The sequence below is a fragment of the Dendrobates tinctorius genome, unplaced genomic scaffold, assembly GCF_039654945.1.
Source record: "Dendrobates tinctorius isolate UK_male_01 unplaced genomic scaffold, ASM3965494v1 ptg000065l, whole genome shotgun sequence".
Classification (NCBI taxonomy): Eukaryota; Metazoa; Chordata; class Amphibia; order Anura; family Dendrobatidae; genus Dendrobates; species Dendrobates tinctorius.
Genome location: NW_027361733.1, coordinates 30903813 through 30925264, shown reverse-complemented (window position 1 = coordinate 30925264; position 21452 = coordinate 30903813). Strand labels below are relative to the sequence as shown.

Sequence of the window (21452 nt, the reverse complement as noted above, 5' to 3'; positions counted from 1 at the left end):
GAGGAGGAAATGATGGAGGTGGTGGAATTTGTAATGATGGGGTGGTGGGTGAGAAGGCAATGATGGTGGCAGTGGAAAGGACAATGATGTGAGTGGTGGGGAGGAGGCAATGGTGGACGTAGTGGAATGGGCAATAATGGGGTGGTGGGGAGAAAGCAATGATGGAGGATGGCAGAGAGGACAATAATAGGATGCAGGGCAGGATGACAATGAGGGGTGTGGGGGATTGGGATGGGAGGAAGGGGGATTTATAATGGATTTAGGAACAGGGGAGGTGGAGGAAGACGTTATTATCGCTTATTATGTCTAACACTGCCCCTTAGTATAAAGTGTACTCACTTATTATGTATAGCACAGTCCCTTCCCTTAGTATATAGTGTACTTGCTTATTATGTATAGCGTCATCCCTCAGTATATAGAGTCACTTTTTATGTATAGCACAGGTCCTTAGTATATAGTGTACTCACTTATGTATAGCACAGTCCCTTAGTATATAGTGTACAAACTTATTATGTATAACACCATCTTTAGTTACATAGCTTACTCTTTTGTTATGTATAACACCATCCCTTATTATGTACCATCCTCTCTAGTAATATATGATGTCGTCCCTTATTATATAGCTTCATCTGCTGTTATGTATAGTGCTGTCTATTACATAGTGTATTCTTGTTATTTTTGTTTTTCACAGTGCCCTCTTTTAGTACATAGTCCCCTCTCTTGTTAGATATAAAATGACTGCTGAGGGAGGAGCCGGTGACCAGACTACCAGTCCATCAGCTTCTCCTTTAGAAAAGAAGCTTTCCCATGCTCCATCAGCCATCATTGCATTATACAGCTAACAAGACAGGACAGTAAGTAATAAAAAAAAACAGGGCTCTATATAATCCAATATGTAAGTGACGGTGCTGTACCTAACAAGACAGGACACTCTATAATAAGGGATGGCAATATACATAATAAAGGAGACTAAAGTATGTAATATATACGTGTGTGTGGCTATATATATATATATATATATATATATATATATATATATAAAATATGTGATGCAGTGACCCCTGTGACAGCTAGGGGGTGCTGTATGGGACATGCATGCAGGCGTTCCTTCATTGTAATAGGGAAAATGGTGAGATGGGTGGGACCAGTCAACTACAAACCCACCCAGGGGCGTGTGTCTGAACGCCCAGGATAAAGTCTGTGTGTGTGGCTGTGTGAAATAGGACCTTTAGTGAGGTCATAACCATGTGATCCATACCTCACCTATGGGTGTGGTTACGGACGATATAATGTGCCTGAGGTCTGGTCACATGGGGGAGAGTGTATGGACCTAATTGGTTCATGTGGAAGGTCCTGGAAGGCCTATGTGTAGGAAGGTGTGCTACCTCCCTGAAGAGCACATGGAGGCTTTGGACCTGGTGGCCTTTGTGTTGGACGGTTCCAAGTGGGGACAGAAGTCCTAAACAGCACACAGAGAGGCCATGTTTCCAGAGTCAGTGATGGCTCTGCATTGGGAAGCTGCTGCCCGGCTGAGGATCTGAAAGTGTTAGGCGGCCTAGTGAGCAAAGCGTTGTCTGGGATGGTGATCCCAGTTCGGCAGCTTCCCTGACAAACGTGAGTGATACTGACCAAGGTCAGAAAGAGGGGTTCAGACTATGGAGCCGGCATCTGGAGCAGGGGCTCCTAAGAGGTAGCCTCAGACAGGGGGAAATAACTGTGTTGAGGCTATAGAGCCTGTTTACTGGACATGGCACAGCCTGTGTGGCCACAGGTCTCAGAGAGCGGAGCCCTAATATGAACACTGACCTGTCTGATGTAAGACTGTTGGTTTTATGGTTTATGCTGTATAATAAACCACATAGACTGTTAAATGGAAAGTGTTCCTGTTTGCCGTGAAACCGATGCCAAGTGAGTATTCCCCAACACTAACAATAAGCGCTACCTTACATAATATAATATAGCTTTGTCTCCTTAAAAGGAGGGGGGCCCAGACATTTCCTGCACAGGGGCCTGTTGTGAGTTCATTTTCCCCTTCATTACTGAGGCCCGAGGAACTCCCTCTTCTGGTAAAGAAAGGTAGTGAGCCTGATTATCAAACACCTGAGGCTGATGATGATGACTGGCTGAGTGGAGTTACGGACTGGATATAAGGCTGCCGACGCCCTTCTGCCCTGCGGGTGATTTCTCTGTGGGATCCTTGGAGACCAGTCTGAATTCCTGCTCCTCTAAAGCTAAGTTTGCTGCTCGGCCTTTTGCTTTTGTGCTTTGACTTTGTTTTGCTTTGTTTTTCTGGATTTCTGCCATTCCCTGCTGGGGTGTGCTGAATTCATTTAGCTCTGTCTTCTGAAAATACCTGAGTGCTGATTTAGTTTTTGAAGCCTAGCTGCTTCAGGGCCTTTTTCATATCAGCTTGTTGGCTTATGTCTTTGATAGGGTCCTCCCTTGTTTCAGTATACCACCCTACCCGCGCCCTCCGTTCTGCTGATGACCTGAGGTTAGCATGCTCAATAGTCAGAACCTCCCACTCCCGTCTCCAAGACTTTACACGTGCCGCGCCAATTCTTTGGAATGCACTTCCCAGGTCAATACGATTAGTCCCCAATCCCCACAATTTTAAGCCTGTCCTGAAAACGCATTTATTCAGACTGGCCTATCGCCTCAACACATTAACCTAATCTATCCCTGTGTGGCAGAGCCAAAAGTCTTACCATAACCAGGTTCCCCGCATCATTCTCCCACATGCTTTATGCATCCATTAGCCCTCTGTGTCCGTACTGTCACACACCTAACATTATGGCTGGTCCATACAATCAGGGCAACTGTTACCACCCACTTTTCGTGTCTACCTCTTTCCTCATAGACTGTAAGCTTGCGAGCAGGGCCCTCTTTCCTCTTGGTATTTGCTATAATCTACTGTATGTGATTATTGTTATGCTGTAATGTCTATTGTCTGTACAAATCCCCTCTGAAATGTAAAGTGCTGCGGAATATGTCGGCGCTATAAAAATAAAATTTATTATTTATTATTATTATTATTATAGGGTTTTGGCAGATTGCAGACAGCAGCCTTCCTGTCCTTTCCTATCTAGATAGTTGCGGGCCCCATCTTTGCTCAGTCTATCTTTCTGTCTGTGTTAGTATTTTCATCTTGCTTCACCGTCATTATATGTTGGGGGCTGCCTATTGCTTTGGGGTCTGCTCTGGGGCAGTTTAGATTTCCCCTTTCTTTCTTTAGGCCTATGTAATTCTCCGGCTGTGATCGAGGGGTCTAGGGCTTCGTAGGAACCCCCCACGGCTACTGCTAGTTGTGTTGATAGGTTCAGGGGTCTGCAATTTGATAGTTGCCAACTTCTCTGGTTTTCTGGACTTAGCTTGTATTTCTGCTTTTGCCTCCTACGGTGACTCATTCATAACAGGGGCCCCAAGCTGTCAGTGTCCTCCCCTGGTTTGGAGCATATTAGACTTCACTTTTTTGGGTGTTCAAACATGGAGAATTTCACAGCATTGAGGACACAAATAAGTCTGACCAAATTCCCAACTCCATTTGCTCACATGCAGCCCCAAACTTACAGGGACCCTCCACCATGCTTCACTGTTCATTATTATACCACACTCCAGCCCATCATTCTAGTACACCTTCTGACACTTTCTTGCACCCCAGTTCCTATATTTTTATGCTTAATTGAGTCACTTGGACTTGTTTAAATCTATTCACACTTCTCCGAACAGTAGCTGGATGTAGCTGTTTACTGTAACTGATTGATACCATGTCTGAGCTAATGGCATTGCTGCACATGTTCCAATTTCAAAGGGAAGTGTCTTTTACCTGCTGCTAAGCTCTTTAGGCCGACTATGTTTCTAAATGTCCTTAGTGCTGAGAAATACAGGCAGATACTTATCGATCATGCTCTACTATCGGGGAGGCGTTTGAATGGCTCCAAATTCATATTGCAGCAGGACAATGACCCCAAACCTACATCCAATGTCATTAAGAATTATCTTCAGATAAGAAGAATAAGGAATCCTGGAAGTGATGATACGGCCCCGCAGAGCCCTGATCTCACATCATCCAGTCTGTCTGGGATTACATGAGGAGACAGAAGGATTTGCACGAGCAACAGCCACAGATCTGTGGTTAGTTCTCCAAGATGTTTAGAATAACCTCCCTGCTGAGTGCCATCAAAACCTGTTAGTAAGCGTACCAGGGTTGCCCACGTCTAGGAATTCCAAGACAGTCTGTAAAAATAGGACACTTTTTGCCCCATCTATAAAAAAAGTAGGCATTTTTCAAGGCTGAAGAAATTCATATGGCTAATTTTAACTGTAATTATCATCACTTTACAGTGCACAATGAAGGGTGCTGATGTCTTCATATGAGAACTATGGGCTGTAGACAAGTATCACTTATAGAATCATAATGATTTATAAAAGTTTTCCAATGTGTCTGTAAAGAGTATGGTTTGTCTGTGATATTTTGAGAAGTCTTCCGGAAGAAATAAAAAGTCATGTTGGCAACCATGATGTGTACCTAGAAGAATAGACGCTGTTTTGAAGGCAAAAGGCAGTCACACCAAAAATTGATGTGATTTTAGAATTCTCTTTCATTCATTCACTTCGCATTTTGTTAATTAATAAAGATAATCTATTCTCACTTCTATTTTTGGAAGCATTCTTACTTTGCAGCATTTTTCTACACCTGCCTAAAACCTTTGCCCAGTGCTGTATATTACCTTTATAGGGCATATCTCCCAGCATGTAAACTTCATACATCACAATCCCAAATGACCATACGTCTGACTTGGTAGAATATTTGCAGTACGTTAACGCTTCGGGCGCTGTCCATCTTATCGGGATACAGCGATTGTTTTCTGGAGAGTAACAATCATCCTGGAATAAATTGAAAACCAAGATTTTTTGCACATTTTTAAAGATTTTTTTTTTTTTTTTTAAAGAATTCATTTACTTATACAGTTTAAGCCACAATGTTGTTCTTAGGCCACATTCACACGATCAGTATTTGGTCAGTATTTCACAGCAGTATTTGTAAGCCAAAACCAGGAGAAGCACAATCAGAGGAAAAGTATAATAGAAACACATCACCACTTCTGGATTTATCACCCACTCCTGGTTTTAGCTTACAAATACTGATGAAAAATACTGACCAAATACTGAACGTGTGAACGTGGCCTGACAGATATTTCTTCATATTTGTATATGCAGGTAAAGGACCTATAGCACCACCTAGTGATAGAAAATGAAGGGATTTTTATTCTCAGTTTTGTTAAACATTCGAGATTGTTGATGATTGATTTTCACAGTGAGTACTTTGTTTTTTTTTTTAAATTTTTCTGCCCTGTTGTACTTTTTTAGGCAGAGTTCCAATTTTCAGATATAGAGCTGCAAATCCTTTTCTTCCCTTCACCAAGTCATAAAGTTACCGTAAATGATTACGCTGTGTCTGGGGGAGCTCATTGCCTCAATGAAGGAACTGAAAGGAAGCAGTATGAATCTGTCTGCAGTGTACTCCCCCTAGTGGTGGCTGGAGGCAGACGGAATTATGTAATTCACTGATATGACAGGAAGGGATTCTGACTGAGCCGTACTAAAATATTAAGCTCTGCTTTTTTTGTAGGACCGCAAATTTTCTATGCCAAACAGCCCATCAACAGAACACAATGGTAGTAAAACAGACTATGGATAACCTTAAGAAGCCGTGCCAATCCAAAATCAGCAATCTTGCAGACCAGGTTGTCTCCAACGAGAACATTTCTTGTGGCCAGATCCCTGTGGACAACATGTTTCTTCTCTAGATACTCCATACCATCCGCCACCTGACAAATCATCTGAATAAAGTCAGCATTTTTTAGCCGATTACCTTCAGTTCCTGTAGAGACAGAATGTGGGTCATCTCTATTATTGTCTCAGAATCGAATCTACAATGTCCTTGAGCCACCCTCTTCTGTCAAGTTATTAAAACCGTTTCCAACTTTCAAAAACAGTAGTCCCCATATGATTGGATACTTGTAAAAAAAAAACCCCACAGGTAGCATTCACCATCTGCCAGTTCAGCGCCATCTTGCTTCTCTTGCTACAGTACCAGTGTTTGGCACAACCACAGCGCACATTACCACTGCAGCCAATCACTGAGCTTGGCAGCTTGTGCCTTCTACATCAGTATAGCTTCTGAGCTCAGTGATTGGCTGCAGCGGTGATGTGTGCAGTAGTAGTGACGACAACAATGCAGTCAGAAAGCTTATACCAGAGCAAAGGTAGAGCGCTGACCCTGGACTGAAGGATGTGTGTACTTTCAATGTTTGCCTTCCTACAAGTATCCGAACAATTGTGAACTACTTTTTTGAAAGTGGAACACACCTTTAAAATTTTGTTCAGCCATTTCGTAGCTATATTTGCTTCTAATAATTCTGGGTGAGTCGGTGACAACTAATGTACTCATTCAATAGGGGTGGTCATACCTAAAATTGAAATAATACTTGTTATGCAGTGAAAAGCCTTCACAGATCTGTCAACAGCAGATTGTTGACTATCTCTATCCAGAAACATCTAGACGGTTCCAAAGAGGAACCATCAGTAGAAGGTATCTGTCCAGTATATCATAACGTGATGGTCCATCTGAATTTCAATCCTCTTCTAGTTCTGACTACATAAATAGCCAGTGGTCACTAGCACCTGAAGATAGAAATACTCTAAAAAGCAATATCTAGGAATAGCTACAACTGCCATCAGTTAGTGTCCTGGCTGACAATAAAATGTTAGTAAGAAATTCAGATTCTAAGAGAATCAATACTGGATCTGACAACAGCATATTTCTAACTGTTTTCACTCTACAAATAGAGAGCTTTATTCTTCCATCAATTTTTTTAATGGTAGGACCCTACGGTAGAATAAGAACTTTGGTGGCACACAGAGGGCTTCCATGACAGTCTGGACCCTACGGTAGAATAAGAACTTTGGTGGCACACTGAGGGCTTCCATGACAGTCTGGACCCTACGGTAGAATAAGAATTTTGGTGGCACACTGAGGGCTTCCATGACAGTCTGGACCCTACGGTAGAATAAGAACTTTGGTGGCACACAGAGAGCTTCCATGACAGTCTGGACCCTACAGTAGAATAAGAACTTTGGTGGCACACAAATGGCTTCCATGACAGTCTGGGCCATTGAACAGTAAGTGAAGTTTTGATAGTTCATTCCTGATTATACCTTATCCTATTTGTGTTTTATAATCCTCCATTAGTCTTCAAGACCTAATTCTGTAGCGTTACCTTTCAAGTAGTCATTTAGGTTTCCTTTGACCATAAGCTCAGTGACAATGTAGACAGGTTCTCCTATCGAGCACACAGCCATCAACTGGATGAGGTTCCTGTGGCAAAGATTCTTCAGAGCATTTATCTCCTTCTCAAAGTCACTTCTGTTGAGGTCATCTGCAAGAGGAAGACCATCCTATAAGGAGGATATCTCCAGACTGTCACCTTATTGGTGGAACTCCATATTCTTCAAAAAGTCTAACCTTGCTTGAAAGTCTTAATGGCTACTTTCACAGTGTCGTTCCAGATACCTTCATAAACTTCTCCAAAAAATCCTTGCCCCAACTTCCGGACCAGCTGGAACTCAGAATGTGACCTCTCCCAGGTTTCACTGAGGTCAATCTTGAGGATAAGTGATAGAGTAGATGACAGAAGATTGTGTTAAGTTAATGGAAAATTACAAGACAAGATGAAAGATCCAAGACTGTGAAATCAAGCCCAGCAGTCAATATATCCCTACTTTGATACCTTGATATCTATGGAACCAATCTATAAACTTTGCGCAATAATATTTCTGTCCCTCACAAAAGCTAACTCATACATCTACTGAAATACTCTGTGCTGCTGTGGACCCTGCTCATCATGATAACATGAAATTAGATTGTCAGGTACTTCCCTCCTCTTCACAACATAACATTATTTCTCCATCACATGCAGCATTGTCCTAACTAAGGCCGGTCACTTCCCTATACATGAGCACATTTACTAAAAAAGCAGGATCTGGTTACTAATTAATGTATCTTCCAGTCTTTCTAATAACGCAACTTTAAATTAGCCTCTAGGTGGTGCTGCAATCCAGTAAATACAGCAGTTCTGTATAGATAATCAGATAATGTGTGAAAACAATCACAGTAATTGTTAAAGGCATATTAATGTAGAATGAACAGAAATTAGCCTCATGTCTGGACAGAGTATAATGTTTTATGCTTAAAAAAATATATAGTTTATATCCCAACTGGTATTAATTTTGCATTAAATTCTATAACTACTGTAATACCGCCCTCTGACCACAAATATAACTATTATACTACTTACCATATGGCCAACAAAATAACTTCTATAATACTGCTTCTATGTACAAAACTATAACTACAATAATACTCACCCCTATGCACAAGAATATAACTACTATAATACTGCCCCTATATACAAGTATATAACTACTATAATACTGCCTCCTATATACAAAAATATAGCTACTATAATACTGCCCCCTATGTACAGGAATATAGCTACTATAATACTGCTCCTATATACAAGAATATAGCTACTATAATACTGCTCCTATGTACAAGAATATAGCTACTATAATACTGCTCCTATATACAAGAATATAACTACTATAATACTGCCCCTATGTAAAAGAATAACTACTATAATACTGCTCACTGTATACAAGAATATAACTATTATAATACTGCCCCCTATGAACAAGAATATAACTACTATAATACTGCTCCCTATGTATAAGAATATATCTACGATAATACTGCCTCCTATGTATAAGAATATCACTACTATAATACTGCCCCCTATGTACAAGAATATAACTACTATAATACTGCTCCTATGTACAAGAATATAACTACTATAATACTGACTCCTATGTACAATAATATAACTACTATAATACTGCTCCTATGTACAAGAATATAGCTACTATAATACTGCTCCTATATACAAGAGTATAACTACTATAATACTGCCCCTACGTAAAAGAATAACTACTATAATACTGCTCACTGTATACAAGAATATAACTATTATAATACTGCCCCTATGAACAAGAATATAACTACTATAATACTGCCTCTTATGTACAAGAATATAACTACTATAATACTGTCCCCATGTACAAGAATATAACTACTATAATACTGGTCCCTATGTACAAGAATATATCTAAGATAATACTGCCTCCTATGTATAAGAATATCACTACTATAATACTGCCCCTATGTACAAGAATATAACTACTATAATACTGTTCCTATGTACAAGAATATAACTACTATAATACTGACTCCCATGTACAATAATATAACTACTATAATACTGCTCCTATGTACAAGAATATAGCTACTATAATACTGCTCCTATGTACAAGAATATAGCTACTATAATACTGCTCCTATATACAAGAATATAACTACTATAATACTGCCCCTATGTAAAAGAATAACTACTATAATACTGCTCACTGTATACAAGAATATAACTATTATAATACTGCCCCCTATGAACAAGAATATAACTACTATAATACTGCTCCCTATGTATAAGAATATATCTACGATAATACTGCCTCCTATGTATAAGAATATCACTACTATAATACTGCCCCGTATGTACAAGAATATAACTACTATAATACTGCTCCTATGTACAAGAATATAACTACTATAATACTGACTCCTATGTACAATAATATAACTACTATAATACTGCTCCTATGTACAAGAATATAGCTACTATAATACTGCTCCTATATACAAGAGTATAACTACTATAATACTGCCCCTACGTAAAAGAATAACTACTATAATACTGCTCACTGTATACAAGAATATAACTATTATAATACTGCCCCTATGAACAAGAATATAACTACTATAATACTGCCTCTTATGTACAAGAATATAACTACTATAATACTGTCCCCATGTACAAGAATATAACTACTATAATACTGGTCCCTATGTACAAGAATATATCTAAGATAATACTGCCTCCTATGTATAAGAATATCACTACTATAATACTGCCCCTATGTACAAGAATATAACTACTATAATACTGTTCCTATGTACAAGAATATAACTACTATAATACTGACTCCCATGTACAATAATATAACTACTATAATACTGCTCCTATGTACAAGAATATAGCTACTATAATACTGCTCCTATGTACAAGAATATAGCTACTATAATACTGCTCCTATATACAAGAATATAACTACTATAATACTGCCCCTATGTAAAAGAATAACTACTATAATACTGCTCACTGTATACAAGAATATAACTATTATAATACTGCCCCCTATGAACAAGAATATAACTACTATAATACTGCTCCCTATGTATAAGAATATATCTACGATAATACTGCCTCCTATGTATAAGAATATCACTACTATAATACTGCCCCCTATGTACAAGAATATAACTACTATAATACTGCTCCTATGTACAAGAATATAACTACTATAATACTGACTCCTATGTACAATAATATAACTACTATAATACTGCTCCTATGTACAAGAATATAGCTACTATAATACTGCTCCTATATACAAGAGTATAACTACTATAATACTGCCCCTACGTAAAAGAATAACTACTATAATACTGCTCACTGTATACAAGAATATAACTATTATAATACTGCCCCTATGAACAGGAATATAACTACTATAATACTGCCTCTTATGTACAAGAATATAACTACTATAATACTGTCCCCATGTACAAGAATATAACTACTATAATACTGGTCCCTATGTACAAGAATATATCTAAGATAATACTGCCTCCTATGTATAAGAATATCACTACTATAATACTGCCCCTATGTACAAGAATATAACTACTATAATACTGTTCCTATGTACAAGAATATAACTACTATAATACTGACTCCCATGTACAATAATATAACTACTATAATACTGCTCCTATGTACAAGAATATCACTACTTTAATACTGCTCCCTATATACAAGAAAATAACTACTATAATACTGCCTCCTATATACAAGAATATCACTACCATAATACTGTCCCTATATACAAGAATTTCACTACTATAATACTGCCCCCTATGTACAAGAATATAACTACTATAATACTGCCCCTATGTACAAGAATATAACTACTATAATACTGCTCCTATGTGCAAGAATATAACTACTATTATTCTGCCTCCTATGTACAAGAATATAACTACTATAATACTGTCCGTATGTAAAAGAACGTAAATACCATAATACCGCCCCTTAGAACAAGAATATAACTATTTACTGTACTACTTTTTTCCATGTGTCAGATTAGGCCTGTTTCACACATCCGTTTTTTGGCGTCCGCCAAAGTGTGAAAAAATGGATCCGTTTCCGTTTTGCCACAAACGGATGCTAACGGATCCGTTTTTTGGACGGATCCGCTTTAGCCACTAATGCAAGTCTATGGGGAAAAAAACGGATCCGCCAAAAAAAATGGCGGATCCTTTTTTTTGCAAAACGGCAGATTTTGACAGACGTCTAAAAACAGATGTGCGATACAGGCCTTAGACTCACCCATTCAAGTCTAAGGGTATGCAGAAAAAAATATCTTATTCCATACAGAGCCACCATATGGCATACAATTTTTATGGATACATTCTAATTCTTTAACATAGGAAACTGTATGTAGTCTTGTCCATTTTTAATAACTTCTGCTGTATAAAAACAAATGGATGACAAATGATTGTCTAGGTTTTCCGGATGAATCTCACACTTTTTTTTATATGCTGATGTGAATATGCCCTAATACTGCCCTCTGAATATTTTCGCAGCTGAATTGTCCTACCAGGCTGGATCTGACCTTATCCTCTTTATCTGACTATTGGACTTTCCATGTGTAGCACATTAGTTGTTTGCACCTTAGACAAACACACCTACACTGATATACGCGGCACTCCCCATGCCGATGGTCAGTATGCTATTGCACTATGCAGTGTGCTCACTTTTTTCTCCCCTGTGTGTGTATAATATATATTTATTATATATATATATATATATATATATATACACATATATATATAATTATACAGTATATATGTATATACATACACACACAGTGGGTTCGGAAAGTATTCAGACCCCTTTAAATTTTTCACTCTGTTTCATTGCAGCCATTTGGTAAATGCAAAATAAGTTATTTTTTTTCTCATTAATGTACACTCTACACCCCATCTTGACTGAATAAGAACAAATGTAGATATTGTTACTAATTTCTTAAAAAAGAAAAACTAAAATATCATATACATATATTACGCGGTCATAAGTATTGGGACACTTTGCTCAGTTTTGATTAGAAGCACCCTTTTGAGCTAGTACAGCCATGAGTCTTCTTGGGAATGATGCAACAAATTTTTCACACCTGGACTTGGGGATCCTCTGCCATTCTTCCTTGCAGATCCTCTCCAGTTCCGTCAGGTTGGATAGTGAACGTTGGTGGACAGCCATTTTCATGTCTCTCAAGAGATGCTCAATTGGGTTTAGGTCAGGGCTCTGGCTGGGCCAGTCAAGAATGGTCAGAGCTGTTGTGAAGCCTCCTGTGTTATTTTAGCTGTGTGCGTAGGGTCATTGTCTTGTTGGAAGGTGAACCTTCAACCAAGTCTGAGGTTTATAGCACTCTGGAAGAAGTTTTCATCCAGGATATCTCTGTACTTGGCCACATTCATGTTTCCTTCAATTGCAACCTGTCGTTCTGTCCCTGCAGCTAAAAAACACCCCCATAGCATGATGCTGCCACCACCATGTTTCACTGTTGGAATTGTATTGGGTAGGTGATGAGCAGTGCCTGGATTTCTCCACACATACTGCTTATAATTATCACCACCCTACCCTCATCATGGGTGATTTCAACATCCCCATTGCTCTTCCCCTCTCACCATCTGCTACTCACCTTTTATCTCTAACCTCCTCATTTGGCCTTTCGCAGCTTACTAATTCTCCAACGCATGAAGACGGAAACTCCCTCGACTTGGTCTTCTCTCGGCTTTGTGCAGTGGATGATTTTGCAAACTCCCCTCTCCCGCTCTCTGACCACAATCTTCTTTCATTCTCTATCAAGAACTGCCATGCTGCTCAGGTCACCCCCACTGTCCATACTTATAGAAACATACAGGCCATTACCACCCAGAAAATTATGAAGAACTTGCAGTCTTCATTGGCCCCTATCTCCTCCCTCTTCTGTCCTGATTCTGCATTGAAGCATTACAATGAAACACTTCAAAGTGCCCTGGATGAATTTGCACCCCCTATAAATAGAACACCACAACGCAGACGGCGACAACCCTGGCACACGGTGCAAACACGTTTCCTGCAGCGGTGCTCCAGGTGCGCCGAACGTCTGTGGAGAAAATCCAACCTACACGAAGATTTCATCCATTTTAAGTTTATGCTTAGAACATACAACACTGCCCTTCACCTCTCCAAACAAACCTATTTCAACACCCTCATCACCTCACTGTCCAATAACCCGAAACGTCTCTTTGACACTTTTCATTCTCTACTCAATCCAAGAGTACAGGCCCCAACCACGGAGCTCCGAGCTGACGATCTGGCCAATTACTTCAAAGAAAAAATTGACCAGATCCGACAGGAAATTATCTCCCAATCACCTCATACCATGCACTGTCCTCCCTCCCCCACTGCATCGAACTCACTCTCTGATTTTGAACCAGTCACAGAAGAAGAAGTAAGCAGGCTCCTTGCATCTTCTCGCCCAACTACTTGCACCAGTGAACCATTTCCGTCACAGCTCCTTCAGTCCCTTTCCCCTGCTGTCACCCCTCACCTAACTAAAATATTTAACCTCTCTCTCTCTTCTGGTATCTTTCCCTCCTCATTTAAGCATGCCATCATACATCCACTACTTAAAAAACCATCCCTCGACCAAAACTGTGCCGCTAACTATAGACCTGTCTCTAATCTTCCCTTCATCTCTAAACTCCTGGAACGCCTGGTCCACTCCCGTCTTATCCGCTATCTCTCAGAAAACTCTCTTCTCGACCCTCTCCAATCCGGTTTCCGCTCTTTACACTCCACTGAAACTGCCCTCACTAAAGTCTCTAATGATCTGCTAACAGCTAAATCAAATGGTCACTACTCCATGCTAATTCTCTTGGATCTCTCTGCAGCATTCGACACTGTGGATCATCAGCTCCTCCTCACTATGCTCCGTTCCATTGGCCTCAAGGATACCGTTCTCTCCTGGTTCTCCTCCTATCTCTCCGACCGCTCCTTTACTGTATCTTTTGCCAGTTCCTCCTCCTCTCATCTTCCCCTTACTGTTGGGGTCCCCCAAGGATCGGTTCTAGGTCCCCTCCTCTTCTCCTTGTACACTGCCCCTATTGGTCAAACAATCAGTAGATTTGATTTCCAGTACCATCTCTATGCTGATGACACCCAATTATACGCTTCTTCTCCTGACATCACGCCAGCCTTTCTAGAAAACACCGGCGATTGTCTAATCGCTGTGTCTAATATCATGTCCTCACTATATCTGAAACTGAACCTGTCAAAGACTGAACTCCTGGTGTTTCCTCCCTCTACTAATGTACCTATACCCGACATTGCCATTTCTGTGTGTGGTTCCACTATTACTCCCCAGCAACAGGCCCGCTGTCTTGGGGTCATACTTGATTCCGAGCTTTCCTTTGCCCCCCACATTCGATCACTGGCTCGCTCTTGTCATCTGCACCTCAAAAACATTTCTAGAATTCGACCTTTTCTTACCTTTGACTCTGCAAAAACTCTTACTGTTTCTCTTATTCATTCTCGTCTCGACTATTGTAACTCTCTTCTAATCGGTCTCCCTCTTACCAAACTCTCCCCCCTCCAATCTGTCTTGAATGCTGCAGCCAGGATCATATTCCTCACCAATCGTTACACCGATGCCTCTACCTTGTGCCAGTCATTACACTGGCTACCCATCCACTCCAGAATTCAGTATAAACTTATTACCCTCACTCACAAAGCCCTCCATGGCTCAGCACCACCCTACATCTCCTCCCTTGTTTCAGTATACCACCCTACCCGCGCCCTCCGTTCTGCTGATGACCTGAGATTAGCATCCTCAATAGTCAGAACCTCCCACTCCCGTCTCCAAGACTTTACACGTGCCGCGCCAATTCTTTGGAATGCACTTCCCAGGTCAATACGATTAGTCCCCAATCCCCACAATTTTAAGCGTGTCCTGAAAACGCATTTATTCAGACTGGCCTACCACCCCAACACATTAACCTAATCTATCCCTGTGTGGCAGAGCCAAAAGTTTTACCATAACCAGGTTCCCCGCATCATGTTCCCACATGCTTTATGCCTCCATTAGCCCTCTGTGTCTGTACTGTTACACACTTAACATTATGACTGGTCCATACAATCAGGGTAACTGTTACCACCCACCTTTCGTGTCTCCCTCTTTCCTCATAGACTGTAAGCTTGCGAGCAGGGCCCTCTTTCCTCTTGGTATTTGTTATAATCTACTGTATGTGATTATTGTTATGCTGTAATGTCTATTGTCTGTACAAATCCCCTCTGAAATGTAAAGTGCTGCGGAATATGTCGGCGCTATAAAAATAAAATTTATTATTATTATTATCACCAAAAAGGTTTATCTTCATCTCATCAGACCAGAGAATCTTATTTCTCATAGACTGGGAGGCCTTCATGTGCTTTTTAGCAAACCATGCGGGCTTTCATATGTCTTGCACTGAGGAGAGGCTTCCATCGGGTCACTCTGCCATAAAGGCCTGAATGGTGGAGGGCTGCAGTAATAGTTGACTTTGTGTAACTTTCTCCCATCTCCCTACTGCTTTTCTGGAACTCAGCCACAATGATCTTGGGGTTCTTCTTTAACTCTCTCACCAAGGCTCTTTTCGCACGATTGCTCAGTTTAGCTGGACGGCTACTTCTAGGAAGACTTCTGGTGGTCCCAAACTTCTTTCATTTAAGGATTATGCAGGCTACTGTGCTCATAGGAACCTTGAGTACTGCAGAAATTGTTTTGTAACCTTGGCCACATCTGTGCTTTGCCAAGATTCTGTTTCTGAGCTCCTTGGCCTGTTCCTTTGATCTCATGATTCTCATTTGGTCTGACAAGCACTGTGAGCTGTGAGGTCTTATATAGACAGGTGTGTGCCTTTACAAATCAAGTCCAGCCAGATTAATTAAACACAGTTGGATTCCAATGAAGGAGTAGAACCATCTCAAGGATGATCACAAGGAAATGGACAGCACGTGACTTAAGTATGAGTGTCTGAGCAAAGGGTCTAAATACAATGCTCAAAAAAATAAAGGGAACACTAAGATACCACATCGTAGATATCACTCAATGAAATATCGCAGCTGCAAATCTTTATTCATTACATAGTGGCATGCGTTGAGAACAAGAAAACATAAAAATGATCAATGCAAATCAAAATTAATATCCCATGGAGGTCTGGATTTGGAAGGATATTCAAAATCAAAATGGAAAATCAAATTAAGGGCTGATCCAACTTCAGTGGGAATGCCTCAAGACAAGGAATTGATGCTCAGTAGTGTGTGTGGCCTCCACATGCCTGTATGACCTTTCTACAATGCCTGGGCATGCTCCTGCTGAGGCGGCAGATGGTCTCCTGAGGGATCTCCTCCCAAACCTGGACTAAAGCATCCGCCAACTCCTGGACAGTCTGTGGTGCAATGTGACATTGGCGGATGGAGCGAGACATGATGTCCCAGATGTGCTCAATCGGATTCAGGTCTGGGGATCAGGCGGGCCAGTCCATAGCTTCAATGCCTTCAACTTGCAGGAACTGCTGAGACACTCCAGCCACATGAGGTCTGGCATTGTCCTTCATTAGGAGGAACCCAGGGCCAATCGCACCAGCATATGATCTCACAAGGGGGTCTGAGGATCTCATCTCGGTACCTAATGGTAGTCAGGCTACCTCTGGCGAGCACATGGAGGGCTGTGTGGCCCTCCAAAGAAATGCCACTCCACACCATTACTGACCCACTGCCAAACCAGTCATGCTGAAGGATGTTGCAGGCAGCAGATCGCTCTCCACGGCGTCTCCAGACTCTGTCACATGTGCTCAGTGTGAACCTGCTTCTATCTGTGAAGAGCACAGGGTGCCAGTGGCGAATTTGCCAATCCTGGTGTTCTGTGGCAAATGCCAAGTGTCCTGCAAGGTGTTGGGCTGTAACCGTTTGTTCAGACATGCACATTTGTGGCATGCTGGAGGTTATTTTGCAGGGCTCTGGCAGTGCTCCTCCTGTTCCTCCTTGCACAAAGGCTGAGGTAGCAGTCCTGCTGCTGAGTTGTTGCCCTCCTACGGCCCTCTCCACGTCTCCTGGTTTACTGGCCTGTCTCCTGGTAGCGCCTCCAGTCTCTGGACACTACGCCAAGACGATCGCATTATTATTAAACCCGCAGACAAAGGGGGAGCGATCGTGGTTATGGACAAGATAGCCTATACCAATGAGGTTTTTTGTCAACTAAATGGCAACACGGTCTACACTGTATTATCTAACAATCCTACAAATGGGATTAGGGACCAGATCAACTTGATCTTGAAGAATTTTCTATCCAGGGGAGTCATTGACCAGAAAACACTGGAATTCCTTACCAAAAAAGATCCCGTAGTTCCTGTATTTTATATATTACTTAAAATTCACAAGAATTTGGAAAACCCCCCTGGTAGACCTATAGTGGCCTCACTGAGTCTATTCTCTCACCACTGTCTTTCTTCTTAGAGAAGGTTCTCACTCCGTTGACACGTTGAGTACCATCCTTTCTCCTGGACACGGGATTTCCTACAAACTATCCATAACCTCGGCCAAATACCCACCACTTCTATACTCGTTTCCTTCGATGTGAAGGATTTATGCGCGTCTATCCCACATCAACAGGGTATAGCCTGTGCACGACGTCTTCTCCTTAGCTCTAACAAAAGCCCTGATGTGATTGAACTATGCTTAGAGCTCCTTACAAGTTTTCACCCGTAACTACTTCATGTTTGAAGACACATTCTATTTACAGACAAGGGGCACCGCGATGGGAACGAATGTAGCACCACCTTATGCAAATAGCTACATGGCTGCATTTGAGGAGGGAATAGTATACACTGACCCCCTCTATAAATCCCATTGTCTTCTTTGGAGAAGATTTATCTTCTGTATTTGGACCGGTACTTTGGATTCTCTGAATCTATTTTTTTCTAAACTCAATTCATCCTGGGCAGGCATATCTTTCACAATGACCCATAACAGTGAACAAGTGAGCTCTCTGGATACCCTTGTACTCAAGGATGAACATGGCAGAATTAGTACTGATTTATATACCAAACCTACCGATCGGAATAGCCTTCTGCACTACAACAGTCTCCACCCTCCATCCATAAAAAATCCATTCCTAGGTCACAGTTCAGACCAGTACAGAGAATTGTCACTGACCCCACTAAGAGCGCACAGAGGATTAATGAGATGCAGATGAAATTTGTAGAACGTGGCTATCCTCCCACACTGCTAGCAGAGGCCAAGAAACCCTCTGATACACCACGGCGATCGGTTGAGAAACGCATTCCACTGGTACACACATACCATCCGTATGTGCACATCTTACACCGCACGATACGTAAACACTGGAACCTACTACAGACAGCATATCCTAATATCAGTGAGTTTCACAACCCTTTTTTGCCATGCTACAAACGCCCCTCCAACATCCGGGACTCACTAGTGCGTGCAGATGTTGGCACCCGGACACGACTATCCACACAGAGGTTCCTCCATACGCCTAAGTTAGGCACATACCCCTGCCTGCATTGTAATCAGTGCAATAATGTATTAAAGGGTGACGCTTTTTACCATCCCCACTCAGGCAAAAAATATACAGTAAAAGTTTATTCCACATGTGACTCATCCTTCATGATTTATCTAATAAAATGCCCCTGCGGACTATTATATGTAGGCGAGTCAACACAACCCATAAAGGACCGCATCTCAAAACATAAATCTACCATCCGCTGCAAGAATGTTATTACCGGATCCGTTTAATTTCATCACCGAGGGGCATACCATAGCCCAATTGAAATTTCAGGTTATTGAGCACATTCCTATTCCCAGAAGAGGGGGCAACCGGATCCTAACATTGAAGAGGAGAGAATCCTATTGGATCCATCAATTACAGACCTTGTCTCCCAAGGGGTTAAAAAGAGAGTATGATTTACATTCTTTTATATGAGTTTTTTGTCTGTACTGTATCCTTTACATATACCTCTGAGAACTATTGTGGTTATCTGAAGTCAATCAATTCTGCATTTGCATATTGTTCCAATATATATATATATATATATATATATATATATATATATATATACAGTCTTGGCCAAAAGTATTGACACCCCTGCAATTCTGTCAGATAATACTCAGTTTCTTCCTGAAAATGATTGCAAACACAAATTCTTTGGTATTATTCTCTTCATTTAATTTGTCTTAAATGAAAAAACACAAAAAGAATTGTCCTAAAGCCAAATTGGATATAATTCCACACCAAACTTAAAAAAGAGGGCGGACAAAAGTATTGGCACTGTTCGAAAAATCATGTGATGCTTCTCTAATTTGTGTAATTAACAGCACCTGTAACTTACCTGTGGCACCTAACAGGTGTTGGCAATAACTAAATCACACTTGCAGCCAGTTAACATGGATTAAAGTTGACTCAACCTCTGTCCTGTGTCCTTGTGTGTACCACATTGAGCATGGAGAAAAGAAAGAAGACCAAAGAACTGTCTGAGGACTTGAGAAACCAAATTGTGAGGAAGCATGAGCAATATCAAGGCTACAAGTCCATCTCCAAAGACCTGAATGATCCTGTGTCTACCGTGCGCAGTGTCATCAAGAAGTTTAAAGCCCATGGCACTGTGGCTAACCTCCCTAGATGTGGCCGGAAAAGAAAAATTGACAAGAGATTTCAACGCAAGATTGTGCGGATGTTGGATAAAGAACCTCCACTAACATCCAAACAAGTTCAAGCTGCCCTGCAGTCCGAGGGTACAACGGTGTCAACCCGTACTATCCGTCGGCATCTGAATGAAAAGGGACTGTATGGTAGGAGACCCAGGAAGACTCCACTTCTTACCCCGAGACATAAAAAAGCCAGGCTGGAGTTTGCCAAAACTTACCTGAAAAAGCCTAAAACATTTTGGAAGAATGTTCTCTGGTCAGATGAGACAAAAGTAGAGCTTTTAGGGCAAAAGCATCAACATAGAGTTTACAGGAGAAAAAAGAGGCATTCAAAGAAAAGTACACGGTCCCTACAGTCAAACATGGCGGAGGTTCCCTGATGTTTTGGGGTTGCTTTGCTGCCTCTGGCACTGGACTGCTTGACCGTGTGCATGGCATTATGAAGTCAGAAGACTACCAACAAATTTTGCAGCATAATTTAGAGCCCAGTGTGAGAAAGCTGGGTCTACCTCAGAGGTCATGGGTCTTCCAGCAGGACAATAACCCAAAACACACTTCAAAAAGCTCTAGAAAATGGTTTGAGAGGAAGCACTGGAGACTTCTAAGGTGGCCAGCAATGAGTCCAGACCTGAATCCCATAGAACACTTGTGGAGAGAACTAAAAATGGCAGTTTGGAGAAGGCACCCTTCAAATATCAGGGACCTGGAGTAGTTTGCCAAAGAAGAATGGTCTAAAATTCCAGCAGAGCATTGTAAGAAACTCATTGATGGTTACCGGAAGCGGTTGGTCGCATTTATTTTGGCTAAAGGTTGTGCAATCAAGTATTAGGCTGAGGGTGCCAATACTTTTGTCCGGCCCATTTTTGGAGTTTTGTGTGAAATGATCAATGTTTTGCTTTTTGCTTCATTCTATTTTGTGTTTTTTCATTTAAGACAAATTAAATGAAGATAATAATACCAAAGAAATTGTGTTTGCAATAATTTTCAGGAAGAAACTGAATATTATCTGACAGAATTGCAGGGGTGTCAATACTTTTGGCCATGACTGTACATTGTATATCTTTATATGACATGTTCTTTCATCAACTGTATTTATGGGCATTGTATTAATACCTATATCTTTTCCCATACAGAGCTGTCTTTACTGAACACACCTTGAAAACTCTCTAACCTGATTCATCCCTCTGGATCTCTGGTTTCCTACCCCCTGCTCGACTGCTATATAGATTACTCGTTTCTAGTTACATAGCGCTTAATTCTTGTTTTCACATACTGATTTAGCTTACACCTATTCAAACATGGCTGCTGGAACACAAAGCTGGCAAATGACATCACTTCTTGTGATACACTTCCTGCATGATCACACAGGCATGTCCCTCCCCTTTGCCATTTATACAGTGTCTC

The 21452-nt window shown here is 41.0% G+C and overlaps 1 protein-coding gene across 1 annotated transcript in view; it reads right to left on the bottom strand.

Moving 5' to 3' along the window:
• The window catches only part of SRMS (src-related kinase lacking C-terminal regulatory tyrosine and N-terminal myristylation sites), a 64864-nt gene that overhangs the window by 13889 nt on the left and 29523 nt on the right, over positions 1 to 21452 (bottom strand). Inside the window, exons 4-7 of the mRNA XM_073580874.1 lie at positions 7529 to 7667; positions 7284 to 7442; positions 5703 to 5884; positions 4731 to 4887 (exon numbers count right to left, since the gene is read on the bottom strand). Coding sequence (XP_073436975.1) covers positions 4731 to 4887; positions 5703 to 5884; positions 7284 to 7442; positions 7529 to 7667 — 637 coding nt within the window. The remainder of the gene's footprint in view (positions 1 to 4730; positions 4888 to 5702; positions 5885 to 7283; positions 7443 to 7528; positions 7668 to 21452) is intronic.